Source organism: Oncorhynchus tshawytscha, linkage group LG22 (genome assembly GCF_018296145.1).
Source record: "Oncorhynchus tshawytscha isolate Ot180627B linkage group LG22, Otsh_v2.0, whole genome shotgun sequence".
Lineage (NCBI taxonomy): Eukaryota > Metazoa > Chordata > Actinopteri > Salmoniformes > Salmonidae > Oncorhynchus > Oncorhynchus tshawytscha.
This window is the reverse complement of record NC_056450.1, coordinates 45,609,834-45,627,786: the sequence shown is the minus strand read 5'-3', so window position 1 is coordinate 45,627,786 and position 17,953 is coordinate 45,609,834. Positions and strand designations below refer to the sequence as shown.

General features: G+C 46.5%; 1 protein-coding gene across 4 annotated transcripts in view; it reads left to right on the top strand.

Annotated features, from left to right (window-relative positions):
* Positions 1 to 2,849: 2,849 nt before the first annotated feature.
* Positions 2,850 to 17,953, top strand: part of LOC112222449 (filamin-A-like) — a 73,067-nt gene continuing 57,963 nt past the window's right edge. For 3 of the 4 annotated variants that reach the window (XM_042304349.1, XM_042304347.1, XM_042304348.1), the window contains exons 1-2: positions 2,851 to 3,065; positions 13,246 to 13,725. In XM_042304349.1, the coding sequence (XP_042160283.1) occupies positions 13,356 to 13,725 (370 nt within the window). In that variant the 5' untranslated portion in view covers positions 2,851 to 3,065; positions 13,246 to 13,355. Of the gene's footprint in view, positions 3,066 to 13,245; positions 13,726 to 17,953 lie in introns of all 4 variants that reach the window. The other variant, XM_042304346.1, reaches the window with a different exon arrangement.

Below are 17,953 nucleotides of genomic sequence, written 5' to 3'. Positions count from 1 at the left end.
TTGAAAACCATTTCACTTCATTGAATTCCTAATCGGAATGAGAGAAAAAAGCATTTTGCACAGAAATGGGAAACTGTTAACCCAATGGAGAATGTGCTTGGCGTTTGAGTTGATAATAGACGATTCACAACAATTGGAACTTCTGATCAGGTAGTCGTAACTGACAAGTTTACCTATGTACCAATTCTTCAGACGTTGCAGTCCATTTTTTAAGATGCCAAACCTCAGTGATGTGTGTTCAAGTCGAGTCACGATGTCAAAGGACTTTGATTTGGAAGATGGATTAAGAGACATTCCCTTTTCTCCAAAGAAAAAAAAATCAGTTGCAAATTCAACTGTTTTATAATGACTTTGAGACAGCCAATCCATTGAGATCAAAGAAGGGTCTTCACAAGTTGGGGGTTATATACTTCACTTTGAGAGATTTTCCACCAAAATGTAATGCATCTTTAGTCAAATATACACTTATGTGTGCTCTTCCATACCCAGGACCTTAAAAGTTACAGATTCGATGCCATACTAAAGTAAGTGATCTGAAAGTGTTTGAGACTGAGGGAGTTGAATTTTCCATGTTTAATGGTCGTGTCCAGGTTACTGGTGATAATCTTGGTATACATTGCCTCTTCGGTTTTGTAGAATCATTTAGTGCCCTGTACTGCTGTCGTTTTTGCCTCACCGAGAACAGCGATTTTCAAACTGTGTTCTGTGAAGATGACTTTAAGTGTGATTTTGCGAACAAAAGCCAAGCATTCGAACCATTGTGAAACTATACAGTCCAACACTACCTCAGGGTTGTGAAATATGGTTGTTTATTCAACCCTCTGCAGGGCTTCAACACAGCTGACAGCTGTTGATATCAACATTTTAGGAGGAGCTGCACAGTTTGAGGTAAATCTTGTGTTACAGGATGTACAAGCTAACTTTGTGAGTCCAGCGAATCCCGTGGTTTGACTACGGAGACGCAGAGAAGAGGAATCGTCCGCCTGCAGTCAAATTGGATGATGAAAGCAATGCTTTGGGCCTAAATGCTATCCCAGCTTGGCGTCTTCTCCGCAATGTGCCATTGATGTTTGGTGATCCGGTTCAGAATGATGCTACTGTTACTACTACAGATTGTCAATATTGTAATAAACGAGGGTATGTCTTTCTAAAACACTTCATTACTGAGGATCATATGCTCTTTAAGTATTTGTTTCCTAATAGGAATATTTTGCCTAAACATAATTTGAATGATACAATATCATTGGTGTATAAGGAATATTTGGCCCATTCTTTGTTATGAAGCAAAACATAACTTCTTTAAAACACAGCAAAAGAATTTAAAAATCAAAATCAACATGACACTAAAAGCGTCAACATCACATGACTTATCAATGGGAGTCTTTCAGCCAGGACAGATTAGACAGGGACAATGGTACAGCTCAATGATATGAAAGAAGGTCCTGAGATTACTACTAGATTGAATGTCTCAGTACACACACATGTTCTGACTATTGCCTAGATAGTATGTGTTGAAGTCATCATCGATGAGGTAGACGTGTCATCATAGTCATCATCGACGTGTCATTGTTTCACAACATCCAGGACATTTTGTTGTGAAAGATGAGCAACTTCTATTGGTTGGCTTGAAACTCTTTGTGTTGATGACCATTTCCATGTGTTTAAAGATGTTCAGCATGGCTTGGGGGTAGAAGCTGTTGAGGAGCCTTTTGGACCTGGACTTGGGGCTTGGGGGTAGAAGCTGTTGAGGAGCCTTTTGGACCTGGACTTGGGGCTCCGGTACCGCTTGCCTTGAGGCAGCAGAGAGAGCAGTCTATGACTAGTGTGGCTGGAGTCTTTAACCATTTTTAGGGCCAACATTATTATTTTGGGTAAAAGTTAACAGAATATTAACTTTGAAAAGTAAGATTTTCACTGGGCAATTGCTTAAAGTGAGACTTAAAGTGAGACATTCCAGAATCCGTCTCTTAATATGACAGAATGCCTTTGTTTTTGTAGTACGTGCTAAGATCGTAACACGTGGCTAATTTGGCCACCCGGACTATTTACATTTATGTGTGAGACCACGCCACCATGCAGCCAAACTGAACCATACTTTGCAGGTTAGCTAAATTCATATCCCTGAGCATGCGTGCCAAATTTCATCACCACTTTTGAACATCTGGTGGCACCTCAGCCGCCTCCCTCCCTCCCTCTCTACTCCCTCCCTCCCTCCCTCCCTCCCTCCCTCCCTCCCTCCCTCCCTCCCTCCCTCCCTCCCTCCCTCCCTCCCTCCCTCCCTCCCTCCCTCCCTCCCTCTACCCTCTCCTCTCCCCCCTCCCTCCCTCCCTCCCCTCTTCTCTCCCCTCCTTCCCTCCATCCCTCCCCTCTCCCTCTCCTCCCTCCCTTTCAGACCTCCCTCTCCTCCCACACATGCACTCATCCACACAGACACATGCAGTCTCTCTCTCTCTCTCTCACACACACACACACACACACACACACACACACACACACACACACACACACACACACACACACACACACACACACACACACACACATTCTCTTTCAGTCTCTCTCACTCTTGTTCAGTCTCTCCCTTTCTCTTTGCAGATACTTTGCAAATTGACTATAGAAGAGGCCAGAGCAGAGAGCAGGTTGTTGGAGGAAATATGTTCACCCCACTGTATGGTGTAGTCACACACACATGCACACACACGCCCAGAACCCCCGCAAGGGGAGATGCGAGATAGGGGTGCGCGCTGAGGCCGGTGACATCATACCTTTAAAATCCGAAGGCGCGGCAATGACATCAACTCTCTGAAACAAGGAGAGAGAGAACGGGAGAGAGCGAAAGAAAGAGAGAGAGAGAGAGAGACCCCCTGTGATACTTGACCAATTAAGGATCTCACTGTAAGATAGAGAGAGAGAGAGAGGGAGAGAGAGAGAGAGAGAGAGATAAAAAAGAGCAAAACAGTGAAGATCTTTCTTTTTCACGAGTTCACGGAGCCCACCGGTTCTGCCCGCTGGGAGGGATTTAACGCACACCGCAACGGGAAGACAGAGCTATAGATTAAGAAAGGGTAAGGACACGTACGTTTTTCTCTTGCTGTTTTCTGATGTTTAAAGCCAGTTCAATGCCCTTGATGCTATTGTCTGTTTTACACTGTTTAGTCCCGGACTGTTTGTTAGTTAGTTAGTTAGTTAGTTAGTTAGTTAGTTAGTTAGTTAGTTAGTTAGTTAACGGGACCTCTGTGATGTCAGCACCATGACTGTCCATATTAACAGCTCGTGCCAAACGCACCCTGGCCGTGGGGATGACACTGGCAATATGGATTAATCTCCTGCTCCGGTGAGGAGGGGAAACCGATCCCGGTTATATGTCCTGCTTCGGTTAATTAGTCTGTCAGGAGAGGCGTAGCAGTTTACCCGTTACCGGGTAGTCGGTGCCAGCTGTGCTGTGGGACCTCCCGGGCTGCGGGCGTATTGTTGTTATAAAGCTGACATTCTGTACACGGGAAACGGTCTCTTATTGTCCCCCCTCTATGAAACGATATGTGACTAGTTATTATCATAGTGGGGAAGATCTGGGTTGGGGCGTGCGTGCATGTGTGAACTGCGTTGGTGTTGAGCACACTGACAAAACAGAGCTTCACTTAACTCTCATTCACATTACACGAGCACGCACGCACCCACGCCCAGACCCAGCAGGCTGGCGCATCAGTCGGTATTATAAGGAGGAGCTCCACACCAAATAAGGTAAAACACGGACCGGTCCTGTCTCGAGCCCTATCCGGGATGTAGAGGGCCGCGTGCGCCCCCCTCTGCCTACAGCGACTGGTACATCATCTGGTTAGAAATGGGTTAGCATGGGCGCTCATACACACACACACACACACACACACACACACACACACACACACACACACACACACACACACACACACACACACACACACACACACACACACACACACACACACACACTATCTCAAATCCATGTACTCCTCTGCCTTAAAGTGCACTCATGGATTCAAAAGGAATGGTTAGGTGCAGGAACTTTTACAAACTGTTGGGGTTGTTTAACTGTTACTCAAGTATAGCATCAGAGGGAGGGGTTGAGGAGGGGTTGAGGGGAGGTTGAGGAGGGGTTGAGGGGGTTGAGGGGGGGGGGGTGAGGGGAGGTTGAGGAGGGGTTGAGGGGGTTGGGGGGTTGAGGGGGGGGTTGAGGAGGGGTTGAGGAGGGTTGAGGGGGGTTGAGGAGGGGTTGAGGAGGGGTTGAGGGGAGCGGAAGGATAGGAATAAAAACAAAAAAGATAATTATGGTCAAATATACTCTTTCCGTAAAAATTATATAGTATGTATGAGCTGGAGTGAGAAGCCTAGGTGTTGTTGTTCACTAGTTTACTACAATTAGGGGAGGGGTGGTAAGGTTAGTGGAGAGGAGAGGAGAGGTAGGGTTAGAGGAGAGGAGAGGAGTGGTAGGGTTAGTGGAGAGGAGGGGAGGGGAGAGAAGAAGAGAGGAGATGGGTGGTAGGGCTAGAGGAGAGGAGAGGAGAGGAGAGGGAGAGGAGGGAGAGGAGAGGAGAGGAGAGGAGGAGAGGAGAGGAGAGGAGAGGAGAGGAGAGGAGAGGAGAGGAGAGGAGGAGAGGTAGGGTTAGTGGAGAGGAGAGGGAGAGAGGAGAGGAGAGGAGAGGAGAGGAGAGGAGAGAGAGAGGGAGAGGAGAGGAGAGGGAGAGGAGGAGAGAGGAGGGAGAGGAGAGGAGAGGGTAGGGAGGAGAGGAGAGGAGAGGTAGGGTTAGTGGAGAGGAGAGAGGAGAGAGGAGAGGGAGAGGAGAGGTAGGGTTAGTGGAGAGGAGAGAAGAGAGGAGAGGAGAGGTAGGGTTAGTGGAGAGGAGAGGAGAGGAGAGGAGAGGGGAGAGGAGAGAGGAGAGGAGAGGAGGAGGAGAGGAGAGGAGAGGAGAGGAGAGGAGAGAGGAGAGGAGAGGAGGAGAGGAGAGAGGAGAGGAGAGGAGGGTTAGTGGAGAGGAAATTATAAACTGGGTGGTTAAAGCCTTGAATGCTGATTGGCTGACAGCCGTGGTATATCAGACCGTATGACATGACAAATGATTTCTTGTTACTCCTCTAATTACGTTGGTAACCAGTTTAAAATAGCGTTTAAGGCACCTCTGGGGTTTGTGGTAGATGGCCAATATAGCACAGCTAAATACTGTATCTAGGCACTCCGCTCTGCGTGAGGCATAACAACAGCCGTTAGGCGTGGTATATTGGTCATATACCACATCTCCTTTTGCCTTATATTTACCTAAAAATATATTGGGGATTGGAACAACAATGACAACAATTACATTGATGGAAGCTACAATTTATCTGCAGTGTTAAAGCTGATCCACCTCCTACATTATTATGAAAAACTATAGCACCCATGTCACACTGCACTATCAGGGGATGTAGAGGGCCGCGTGCACCCCCCTCTGCCTACAGCGACTGGTACAGCATCTGGTTAGAAACGGGTTAGCATGGGCGCTCATACACACACACACACACACACACACACACACACACACACACACACACACACACACACACACACACACACACACACACACACACACACACACACACACACACACTAATGGTGGAAAAGGACACATTTTGCTGTAATCTGTGAACCTCACTTTCTATTTTACACGAGCTGTGTGTGTGTGGTTAGTGACTGGTTAACACCTCGAATGCAGCTTGTTCATAGCTCACTTCCGCTCCTCGCTGCTGTTAGGGTGTGGTCAGTCACATGATGTGGGGAGAGGAGAGGAGAGGAGAGGAGGGAGGGGTAGAGGAGAGGAGAGGAGAGGAGAGGAGAGGAGAGGAGAGGAGAGGAGAGGAGAGGAGGGGTAGGGAGAGGAGAGGAGAGGAGAGGGAGAGGAGAGGAGAGGAGAGGAGAGGAGAGGAGAGGAGAGGAGAGGAGAGGAGAGGAGGAGAGGGAGAGGAGAGGAGAGGAGAGGAGAGGTAGGGAGAGGAGAGGAGGGGTAGAGGAGAGGAGAGGAGAGGGGGTAGGGAGAGAGGAGAGGAGAGGAGAGGAGAGGAGAGGAGAGGAGAGGAGAGGAGAGGAGAGGAGAGGAGAGGAGGGAGGGAGAGGGAGAGGAGAGGAGAGGAGAGGAGAGGAGAGGAGAGGAGAGGAGAGGAGAGGAGAGGAGAGGAGAGGAGAGGAGAGGAGAGGTAGGGAGAGGAGAGGAGAGGAGAGGAGAGGAGAGGGAGAGGAGGGGAGGAGGGAGAGGAGAGGAGAGGAGAGAGGAGAGGAGAGGGAGAGGAGAGGGAGGAGGAGGGGTAGGGAGAGGAGAGGAGAGAGAGAGGAGAGGAGAGGAGAGGAGAGGAGAGGAGAGGAGGGGAGGGAGAGGGAGAGGAGAGGAGGAGAGGAGGGAGGGGGGGAGGGGAGGGGTAGGGGTAGGGAGAGGAAAGAAGAGAAGAGAAGATAGGAGAGAAGAGGAGAGGGGATGAGGAGAGGAGTGGAGAGGAGAGGATGAGAGGGGAGGGGTAGGGAGAGAAGAGGAGAGGAAGGGAGGGGTCCCGAGTGCTTAAGTTGGTAGAGTACAACTCTTGCAATGCCAGGGCTGTGGGAGAGAGATGTTGGGTATGTGTGTAATACTGCATACTTCCTCTAGACAAAGCCAGAAGAACACAGATCAGTCTCTCTCTCCCCAGTCCCAAGCAAACATTTCTCCAGTAGTTCCTGTTAGTGAATGGACTGGTAGACTGCATGCTAACTGTTCAGTCATATACAGTACGACATAGGCATTGTTGTGGGAGCGTATGACTCTGTGTTTGATAAATGGTTGTGTTTATTGGGGGTCGTGGTGTGATGGAGCATTCTTCAGATTCCCCCTGACCAGGCACAGAGACTCCAGGCACAGAGACTCCAGGCACAGAGACTCCAGGCACAGAGATTCAGAGAGAAAACATTCCCCCTGGCGTGTTTCCATGTTAATGCTCCTGGCACTGAACTCCTTATTTAGGCAAAGACTGTCTGTCTATAACCAGCACTCTCTCTTTTTTCCCTCTAGCAATTCTTCTATCCCTCTTTCAATGCTTCTATACCTCCCCCCACCCCTCTATCAATCCCTCCATACCTCTCTATCAATCCCTCCATACCCCTCTATCAATCCCTCCATACCTCTCTATCAATCCCTCCATACCTCTCTATCAATCCCTCCATACCTCTCTATCAATCCCTCCATACCTCTCTATCAATCCCATTTCCTATCCCTCTCCATCCACTGATTTCTCTCTCTCTCTCTCTCTCTCTCTCTCTCTCTCTCATTTCTGTTGTTCCTCTACCCATGTTTATGTTCAGGTGAATAACAGGGAAGGTAATTCTGAGTGTCTGATCATTGTCTGTTATGCCACTAGTGTCACTGATGACATCACTGAGTGAATACACCTGGCTTGTATTCAGGGAGGTGAAAGGTCCACATTATCCCATACCCCTACTTGACATTATCCCATTTCCCTACTTGACATTATCCCATTTCCCTACTTGACATTATCCCATTCCCCTACTTGACATTATCCCATTTCCCTACTTGACATTATCCCATTCCCCTACTTGACATTATCCCATTTCCCTACTTGACATGATCCCATTTCCCTACTTGACATGATCCCATTCCCCTACATGACATTATCCCATACCCCTACTTGACATTATCCCATCCCCTACTTGACATTATCCCATCCCCTACTTGACATAATCCCATTCCCCTTCTTGACATTATCCAATGTCCCTACTTGACAGACAATCCTATCTGTTCTGCACACTACATTTACTGTTTATCTGAATGCGTTGTCTGAATGTATTGTCTGAATGTGATGTCTGAATGTGTTGTCTGAATGTGATGTCTGAATGTATTGTCTGAATGCGTTGTCTGAATGTGTTGTCTGAATGTGTCTGAATGTGTTGTCTGAATGTGATGTCTGAATGTGTTGTCTGAATGTGATGTCTGAATGTGTTGTCTGAATGTGTCTGAATGTGTTGTCTGAATGTGTTGTCTGAATGTGATGTCTGAATGTGTCTGAATGTGATGTCTGAATGTGTTGTCTGAATGTGTTGTCTGAATGTGTTGTCTGAATGTGTTGTCTGAATGTGTTGTCTGAATGTGTTGTCTGAATGTGTTGTCTGAATGTGTCTGAATGCGTTGTCTGAATGTGATGTCTGAATGTGTTGTCTGAATGTGATGTCTGAATGTGTTGTCTGAATGTGTTGTCTGAATGTGTTGTCTGAATGTGTTGTCCGAATGTGTTGTCTGAATGCGTTGTCTGAATGTGTTGTCTGAATGCGTTGTCTGAATGCGTTGTCTGAATGTGTTGTCTGAATGTGTTGTCTGAATGTGTTGTCTGAATGTGATGTCTGAATGTGTCTGAATGTGTTGTCTGAATGTGTTGTCTGAATGCGATGTCTAAATGCGTTGTCTGAATGTCTCTGAATGCGTTGTCTGAATGTGTTGTCTGAATGTGTCTGAATGTGTTGTCTGAATGTGTTGTCTGAATGTGTTGTCTGAATGCGATGTCTAAATGCGTTGTCTGAATGTGTCTGAATGCGTTGTCTGGATGTGTCTGAATGTGTTGTCTGAATGTGTCTGAATGTGTTGTCTGAATGTGTTGTCTGAATGCGTTGTCTGAATGCAATGTCTAAATGCGTTGTCTGAATACGATGTCTAAATGCGTTGTCTGAATGTGTTGTCTGAATGCGATGTCTAAATGCGTTGTCTGAATGCGATGTCTAAATGCGTTGTCTGAATGTGTTGTCTGAATGTGTTGTCTGAATGCGCTGTCTGAATGTGTTGTCTGAATGCGTTGTCTGAATGCGTTGTCTGAATGTGATGTCTGAATGTGATGTCTGAATGCGTTGCCTGTGTAACAGAGGAGACTTGGGTGATGTGTACGTAGGGCATGTGTATTCGCTTGTGTGTGTGCGTGTTCATTAGCTAGATTCTGAGATGGCGTGTTCATTAGCTAGATTCTGAGATGGCGCGTTCATTAGCTAGATTCTGAGATGGCGTGTTCATTAGCTAGATTCTGAGATGGCGCGTTCATTAGCTAGATTCTGAGATGGCGCGTTCATTAGCTAGATGTCTGAGATGGCGTGTTCATTAGCTAGACTGAGATGGAGACATTAGCCTGATTCTGAGATGGCGTGTTCATTAGCTAGATTCTGAGATGGCGTGTTCATTAGCTAGATTCTGAGATGGCGTGTTCATTAGCCTGATTCTGAGATGGCGTGTTCATTAGCTAGATTCTGAGATGGCGTGTTCATTAGCTAGATTCTGAGATGGCGCGTTCATTAGCTAGATTCTGAGATGGCGTGTTCATTAGCTAGATTCTGAGATGGCGCGTTCATTAGCTAGATTCTGAGATGGCGCGTTCATTAGCTAGATTCTGAGATGGCGTGTTCATTAGCTAGATTCTGAGATGGCGCGTTCATTAGCTAGATTCTGAGATGGCGTGTTCATTAGCTAGATTCTGAGATGGCGTGTTCATTAGCTAGATTCTGAGATGGCGTGTTCATTAGCTAGATTCTGAGATGGCGTGTTCATTAGCTAGATTCTGAGATGGCGTGTTCATTAGCTAGATTCTGAGATGGCGCGTTCATTAGCTAGATTCTGAGATGGCGCGTTCATTAGCTAGATTCTGAGATGGCGCGTTCATTAGCTAGATTCTGAGATGGCGTGTTCATTAGCTAGATTCTGAGATGGCGCGTTCATTAGCTAGATTCTGAGATGGCGTGTTCATTAGCTAGATTCTGAGATGGCGTGTTCATTAGCTAGATTCTGAGATGGCGTGTTCATTAGCTGATTCTGAGATGGCGTGTTCATTAGCTAGATTCTGAGATGGCGTGTTCATTAGCTAGATTCTGAGATGGCGTGTTCATTAGCCTGATTCTGAGATGGCGTGTTCATTAGCTAGATTCTGAGATGGCGTGTTCATTAGCTAGATTCTGAGATGGCGCGTTCATTAGCTAGATTCTGAGATGGCGTGTTCATTAGCTAGATTCTGAGATGGCGCGTTCATTAGCTAGATTCTGAGATGGCGCGTTCATTAGCTAGATTCTGAGATGGCGCGTTCATTAGCTAGATTCTGAGATGGCGCGTTCATTAGCTAGATTCTGAGATGGCGCGTTCATTAGCTAGATTCTGAGATGGCGCGTTCATTAGCTAGATTCTGAGATGGCGCGTTCATTAGCTAGATTCTGAGATGGCGCGTTCATTAGCTAGATTCTGAGATGGCGCGTTCATTAGCTAGATTCTGAGATGGCGCGTTCATTAGCTAGATTCTGAGATGGCGTGTTCATTAGCTAGATTCTGAGATGGCGCGTTCATTAGCTAGATTCTGAGATGGCGTGTTCATTAGCTAGATTCTGAGATGGCGTGTTCATTAGCTAGATTCTGAGATGGCGCGTTCATTAGCTAGATTCTGAGATGGCGCGTTCATTAGCTAGATTCTGAGATGGCGCGTTCATTAGCTAGATTCTGAGATGGCGCGTTCATTAGCTAGATTCTGAGATGGCGCGTTCATTAGCTAGATTCTGAGATGGCGCGTTCATTAGCTAGATTCTGAGATGGCGAGTTCATTAGCTAGATTCTGAGATGGCGTGTTCATTAGCTAGATTCTGAGATGGCGCGTTCATTAGCTAGATTCTGAGATGGCGCGTTCATTAGCTAGATTCTGAGATGGCGCGTTCATTAGCTAGATTCTGAGATGGCGCGTTCATTAGCTAGATTCTTAGATGGCGCGTTCATTAGCTAGATTCTGAGATGGCGCGTTCATTAGCTAGATTCTGAGATGGCGCGTTCATTAGCTAGATTCTGAGATGGCGTGTTCATTAGCTAGATTCTGAGATGGCGTGTTCATTAGCTAGATTCTGAGATGGCGCGTTCATTAGCTAGATTCTGAGATGGCGTGTTCATTAGCTAGATTCTGAGATGGCGCGTTCATTAGCTAGATTCTGAGATGGCGCGTTCATTAGCTAGATTCTGAGATGGCGTGTTCATTAGCTAGATTCTGAGATGGCGCGTTCATTAGCTAGATTCTGAGATGGCGTGTTCATTAGCTAGATTCTGAGATGGCGCGTTCATTAGCTAGATTCTGAGATGGCGCGTTCATTAGCTAGATTCTGAGATGGCGTGTTCATTAGCTAGATCAGGTCATGTGTGTTTGTGAGGCAGAGGTCCCAAGCTCTTGCCATGTATGGGCCAAATTGTTAGGAAGTAGTATTTGCTAAGCAAGCAGCCTATGTATGTCCTATGTGTGTGTCTCCATCTGTTTCTAAGCTTGAGGCCAGCCAGTCTGCAGTAGGAGAGAGACAGCTCTGGAGGAGAGGGTGGCCAGTCTGCAGTAGGAGAGAGACAGCTCTGGAGGAGAGGGTGGCCAGTCTGCAGTAGGAGAGAGACAGCTCTAGAGGAGAGGGTGGTCAGTCTGCAGTAGGAGAGAGACAGCTCTAGAGGAGAGGGTGGCCAGTCTGCAGTAGGAGAGAGACAGCTCTAGAGGAGAGGGTGGCCAGTCTGCAGTAGGAGAGAGACAGCTCTAGAGGAGAGGGTGGCCAGTCTGCAGTAGGAGAGAGACAGCTCTAGAGGAGAGGGTGGCCAGTCTGCAGTAGGAGAGAGACAGCTCTAGAGGAGAGGGTGGTCAGTCTGCAGTAGGAGAGAGACAGCTCTAGAGGAGAGGGTGGCCAGTCTGCAGTAGGAGAGAGACAGCTCTAGAGGAGAGGGTGGTCAGTCTGCAGTAGGAGAGAGACAGCTCTAGGCTTGAAATGGGTAATTCAGGGTTTCCAAACTCGCCCCCCTGCATCCGCCCCCCCTGCATCCTGGGTGCATGTTATGGATTTTCCCCTAGCCCTACACAGCTGATTAAAATAACCAACTCATCATTAAGCTTTGTTATCTGGGGCGGGGGGGGTCGAGTTTGGGAAACTCTAGTCTAATTGACTGAACAACCAAAAACAAACACATTTACATACAGTTGAAGTCGGAAGTTTACATACACCTTGCCCAAATACATTTCAACTCAGTTTTTCACAATTCCTGCCAATTAATCCTAGTAAAAATTCCCTGTCTTAGGTCAGTTAGGATCACCACTTTATTTTAAGAATGTGAAATGTCAGAATAATAGTAGAGAGAATGATTTATTTCAGCTTTTATTTCTTTCATCACATTCCCATTGGGAAGTGTACATACACTCAATTAGTATTTGGTAGCATTGCCTTTCAATTGTTTAACTTGGGTCAAACATTTCGGGTAGCCTCCCACAACAAGTTGGGAGAATTTTGGCCCATTCCCCCTGACAGAGCTGGTGTAACTGAGTCAGGTTTGTAGGCCTCATTGCTCGCACACACTTTTTTAGTTCTGCCCACAAATTTTCTATAGGATTGAGGTCAGGGCTTTGTAATGGCCAATACCTTGACTTTGTTTGCCTTTGTTTGCCATTTTGCCACAACCTTGGAAGTATGCTTGGGGTCATTGCAACCAAGCTTTAACTTCCTGACTGATGTCTTGAGATGTGGCTTCAATATATCCACATAATGTATCCTAGAAAGCATGATCAATGAGTCTTCAGTAAACCAGAAATCACTGTTGATCTTCTGGTTTAATAAGCTAAACATGATATATGTGTATATATATATACATATCCGCATACATTATATATATATATATATATATACATATACATATATACATATACATATACACACATATCATGTTTCACTTATTAAACCAGAAGATCAACAGTGATTTCTGGTATACTAAAGACTCATTGATCCTGCTGTGTAGGATAGAATACCCCGCAGCTCTTATTCGCTTGGTGTTCTAGTTCATTACAAGCTCTTGGTTTGGGAGTGTCTAGTCAGGCATACATACCATGCACGCCCATCCCATGTTAACTTGATCTGTCTGCATGAAGTGGGAAATCTGCATTTATTTTCAGAATATTTAGGAAACTGGTTAAATGATCTTGTTTTGTGATAGGCTATACTATAGGCTATACTTCTGGTAACATGAGTACAGGCCTAATCTTATAATTACAGTAATGTGCGAATGAAGGGAATTGGAGTTTCTCTACCCCAATCCTCTGTATAGTTTACAGAGGCGTCACCAGCGGGACAAACTTAACTCTCATGGAGTTTTCTGTTCTTATAAAACTCTAGAAATACACAACTCCAGGCGATCCATTCTTTTCACTCGTTCTCATTCCTCTCTTTCTTTTATCCCACAGCCACAAACCTAAGCACAGCAGCGAGAGAGAGAGAGAGAGGGAGCGGTCGCCCAACAGACTCCACCTCTAAACCCCAGCCAGTGAACGGAGAGAGACCCGACGGCATAAAAATGAGTGGTTCCCACCTCCGCCAACACCAGTCGGCCCAGCCTGCATTCAACGCCCTTTCCCCGGACAAAGAAGCAGACATGCCTGCTACAGAGAAGGACCTTGCCGAGGACGCGCCGTGGAAGAAGATCCAACAGAACACGTTCACCCGCTGGTGTAACGAGCATCTGAAATGCGTCAACAAACGAATCGCCAATCTCCAGACGGACCTCGGCGACGGGCTGCGGCTGATCGGACTCCTGGAGGTGTTGAGCCAGAAGAAGATGTTCAGGAAATACAACCAGCGGCCCACTTTCCGACAGATGCAGCTCGAGAACGTCTCGGTGGCACTCGAGTTCCTAGACAAGGAGAACATCAAGCTGGTGTCCATAGGTGGGTCAGAAAGTTCTACCGTTATATCATGCTGGTGTTGATAAGTGGGTGTCTTAATTCAAGTGTAGCCTACCCTACCATGTAGGTGGGTGGAACCGTTAAGCTACTATAGACTATAATAACGCTCCATAGTTAGCCTACTATAGATAGACCTACTGTGGTCTACGTTACATCAAGCTGGTGTTCATTAGACTGGTCAAAAAGTTACTATAACTATGCTAATCTATTGGCCAAGGTATTAACATCAAGCTGGGCAATTCCATACTAGTGTGATCCGAAAATATTTTTGGAATCAGAATGTTCTGGCAATTCTTATAGACACTTAATTGGGAGGAATGATGTTTGATATGCATTTTACATTTGTAGCACAAACCAATTTTTGAGAACCATGATGCAATGGTTCTCTTAAACCTCCTTTTATACCCATGTGTGCCTCCTGTGAGTTTATGGAGTTCGTTTTGTGCCATTTAATATCACGCAGAACTACTGAAGTAGAGAACTTAATATTGCAAATTAAATTAATGATATTGAAAGTGTAATGAAAGCAAAAAACAACTATCATATTGTAAATTTAATGCAAAAAATATGTTTTTGTGAAACATTCCCAATGATATTGCAATCAAAATCCTCCCTCTGTCTGCAATCTTCTGCTTTTGGTCATGTTCCCCTGGCTTTTGATCATGTTCCCCTGGCTTTTGATCATGTTCCCCTGGCTTTTGATCATGTTCCCCTGGCTTTTCCCCTTGATCATGTTTTGGTCTTGTTCCCTGGCTTTTGGTCATGTTCCCCTGGCTTTTCCCCTGATCATGTTCCCTTTTGGTCTTTTCTCCTGATCATGTTCCCCTGGCTTTTGGTCCCCTGTTTTGGTCCCTGGCTGGCTTTTCTCCTGATCATGTTTTGGTCCCCTGGCTTTTGATCATGTTTTGGTCCCTGGCTTTTGGCCCCTTTTTGATCATGGCTTTTGGTCCCCTGGCTTTTGATCATGTTCCCTTTTGGTCTGGCTTTTGATCTTGTTCCCTGGCTTTTGGTCTTGTTCCCCTGGCTTTTGGTCTTGTTCCCCTGGCTTTTCCCCTGTTTTGGTCCCCTGGTCCCTTTTGGTCCCCTGGCTTTTGGTCCCCTGGCTCCCCTGGCTTTTGGTCCCCTGGCTTTTGGTCCCCTGGCTTTTGGTCCCCTGGCTTTTGGTCCCCTGGCTTTTGGTCTTGGTCCCCTGGCTTTTGGTGTTTTTTTGTTGCTGTTGCTAGTTTTTCCCCAATTGATTCCAACAGCAAACACCTGGCATCCCACTGATGGTTTGCCTCTGAAGCTAAGCATGGTCAGTCCTGCTCAGTCCCTGGATGGGAGATGGACTGATTAAAGCGCCCAGTGTAGGAGATGGCAGTCCTGTAAAGATGTGGAAGTTTGTATCTGTCCCTTGATCAGATTGCAGTGCCTGTGGTTGAGCTAATGTTGTTCCTAGACGGTAGGCTAGATGCTACGGTAGGCTAGATGCTACGGTAGGCTAGATGCTACGGTAGGCTAGATGCTACGGTAGGCTAGATGCTACGGTAGGCTAGATGCTGCAGGTGGTCGGGGCCGGAACATGATTACAAATCATTTGTAAACTACAAGAAGCCCAAACGGATATGTTTGCCTAAAACATCATTTCAAACCTGGCTTGAATTTGTATAGGATCATCTCTTTATTTTCTGTGGGAACAGATTTGCTTAAATTAAAATCACTTGGAGCTGATTTCCTAGTGTTCTTAGTTTTGTTATTTCCAACAATGAAAATTCCACACAAGGATGTTTTTTATTTTTTATAAACTTGGTGTTTTGAGTCCTGATTGGCTGACAGCTGTGGTATATCTGACCATGTACAATGGGTATGGCAAAACATTTACTTGTACTGCTCTAATTAGGTTGGTAGCCAGTTTATAATAGCAATAAGGCACCTCAGGGGGGTTTGTGGTATATGTCCAAATTACCACAGCTAAGGGCTGTTCTTGGCATAACGCAACGGCTTTGACTCATTATTCTAACGGCTCCTGTTGAGTCACATGATCCATTCTAGAGATGAGAGGAGTGGTGACATCCCTCCTTGTTTCACTTCCTCCTTTCACGTGAGGACCACACCCTTCAATCTAACCAACTCTCCCTTTCTCATTCTCTCAAGTTTTTTTGTTTCTATGTACGGGATGCACATGGTTTACATCGGCAGACCGTTGTCCAACCAAATGCTTACTTGCCGGTTCCATCTGGACAATGCAACAACAATAAGCCATAATAAAAGCTAAGAATCGTTGTAATAAGTCTGGTCGCAGCAGTTGTGATGTGTGTGTGGTGGTCAGTCAGTCCAGTTCAACGGTTCAGCAATCTGATGGTTTGTAGATAGAAACGGTCTCTGAGCCTGTTGGTATTAGACGGTAAGGGAGTGAACAGCTTGGGTGTGTGCGGACCTTCCTCAGGCTCCGTTTAGTGTCCTGGATGGGTGGGAGCACGGCCCCAGTGACGTTCTCTGCTGTCTTCACTACCCGATGAAGGGCTTTGTAGTTGTGGACGGAGCAATTCCCATACCAGGCCGTGGTGCAACCGTTCAGGATGCTCTCGATGATGCAGCGGTAGTATTTGGACCTGGAGCAGTATGCTGAATTTCTTCAGCCGCCCTAGGAAGTTGAGTCCTTCGTGACTCTCTGCTGCTGCAGTCCCGTTTATGTGGATCGGGCATTTTCCCTCCGCTTCCTGGAGTCAACCATTTTTCTAAGGTTGAGGGAGAGGTTGTTGTCCTGACACGGCAATGCCAGTTCACTTACCTCCTCCCTATAGGCTAGCTCGTCGTTGGTTATTAGGCCTACAACCATGGTGTCGTCAGCAGACTTAAAGATGGCGTTGATGTGCGGTCGAACAGGGAGTACAGCAGTGTGCTCTCTTTCTCTCTGTGTTAATATATAAGACACATTTTATAAATCTATTTCTGATTTTCCATAGCCTAAATAATGTAAATGATCATTAGGTAGAGCCCTATAAATCTGTTCTTTCCCAAATTCCATTGTTTTTCCAGGATTCAGTTTCAGGTTTTTGTTTTTAGTCACACTTTTGGACAACACTTCTCTATATAATTTCTCCCTCTACCATCTCTTTATACTATTTTTCTCTCTACTCTCTCTCTGTCCCCCTCATTCTTCTGTCCCATCTCTCCCTGACATCGTAGCTGGGGGTATTTATATAAAAAGCAGCAGGATCAATGAGTTGGCCTGGTAACATACACTATATATACAAAACTGTGGACACCCATTCAAATGAGTGGATACTGCTATTTCAGACACATAGTTGCTGACAGGTGTATGCAATCCCCAGCACACAGCCCTGCAATCTCCATAGACAAACATTGGCAGTAGAATGGCCTTACTGAAGAGCTCAGTGACGTTCAACGTGGCACCGTCATAGGATGCCACCTTTCTAACAAGTCAGTTTGTCAAATGTCTGCCCTGCTAGAGCTGCCCCGGTCAACTGTAAGTGATGTTATTGTGAAGTGGAAATGTCTAGGAGCAACAACGGCTCAGCCGCGAAGTGGTAGGCCACACAAGCTCACAGAATGGGACCGCCGAGTGCTGAAGCGTGTAGTGCTCAAATCGTCTGTCATCGGATGCAACACTCACTAAGTTCCACACTGCCTCTGGAGCAACGTCAGCACAAACAGTTCTTCTGGAGCTTCATTAAATGGTTTTCCATGGCCTAGAAGCCAAACACAAGCCTAAGATCACCATGCACAATGCCAAGCGTTGGCTGGAGAGGTGTAAAGCTCGTCGCCATTGAACTCTCTGGAGTGATGAATCACGCTTCACCATCATAGTCCAAATCTGAGTTTGGCGAACGCTACCTGCCCCAATGCATTGTGCAGTTGTGGACGGAGCAATTCCCATACCAGGCCGTGGTGCAACCGTTCAGGATGCTCTCGATGATGCAGCGGTAGTATTTGGACCTGGAGCAGTATGCTGAATTTCTTCAGCCGCCCTAGGAAGTAGAGTCGTTCGTGACTCTCTGCTGCTGCAGTCCCGTTTATGTGGATCGGGCATTTTCCCTCCGCTTCCTGGAGTCAGAATGTCTATCAGTTAGACGCTCTGGTGGCACAGAGGCTAACTGGGAGACGCTCTGGTGGCACAGAGGCTAACTGGGAGACGCTCTGGTGGCACAGCGGCTAACTGGGAGACGCTCTGGTGGCACAGCGGCTAACTGGGAGACGCTCTGGTGGC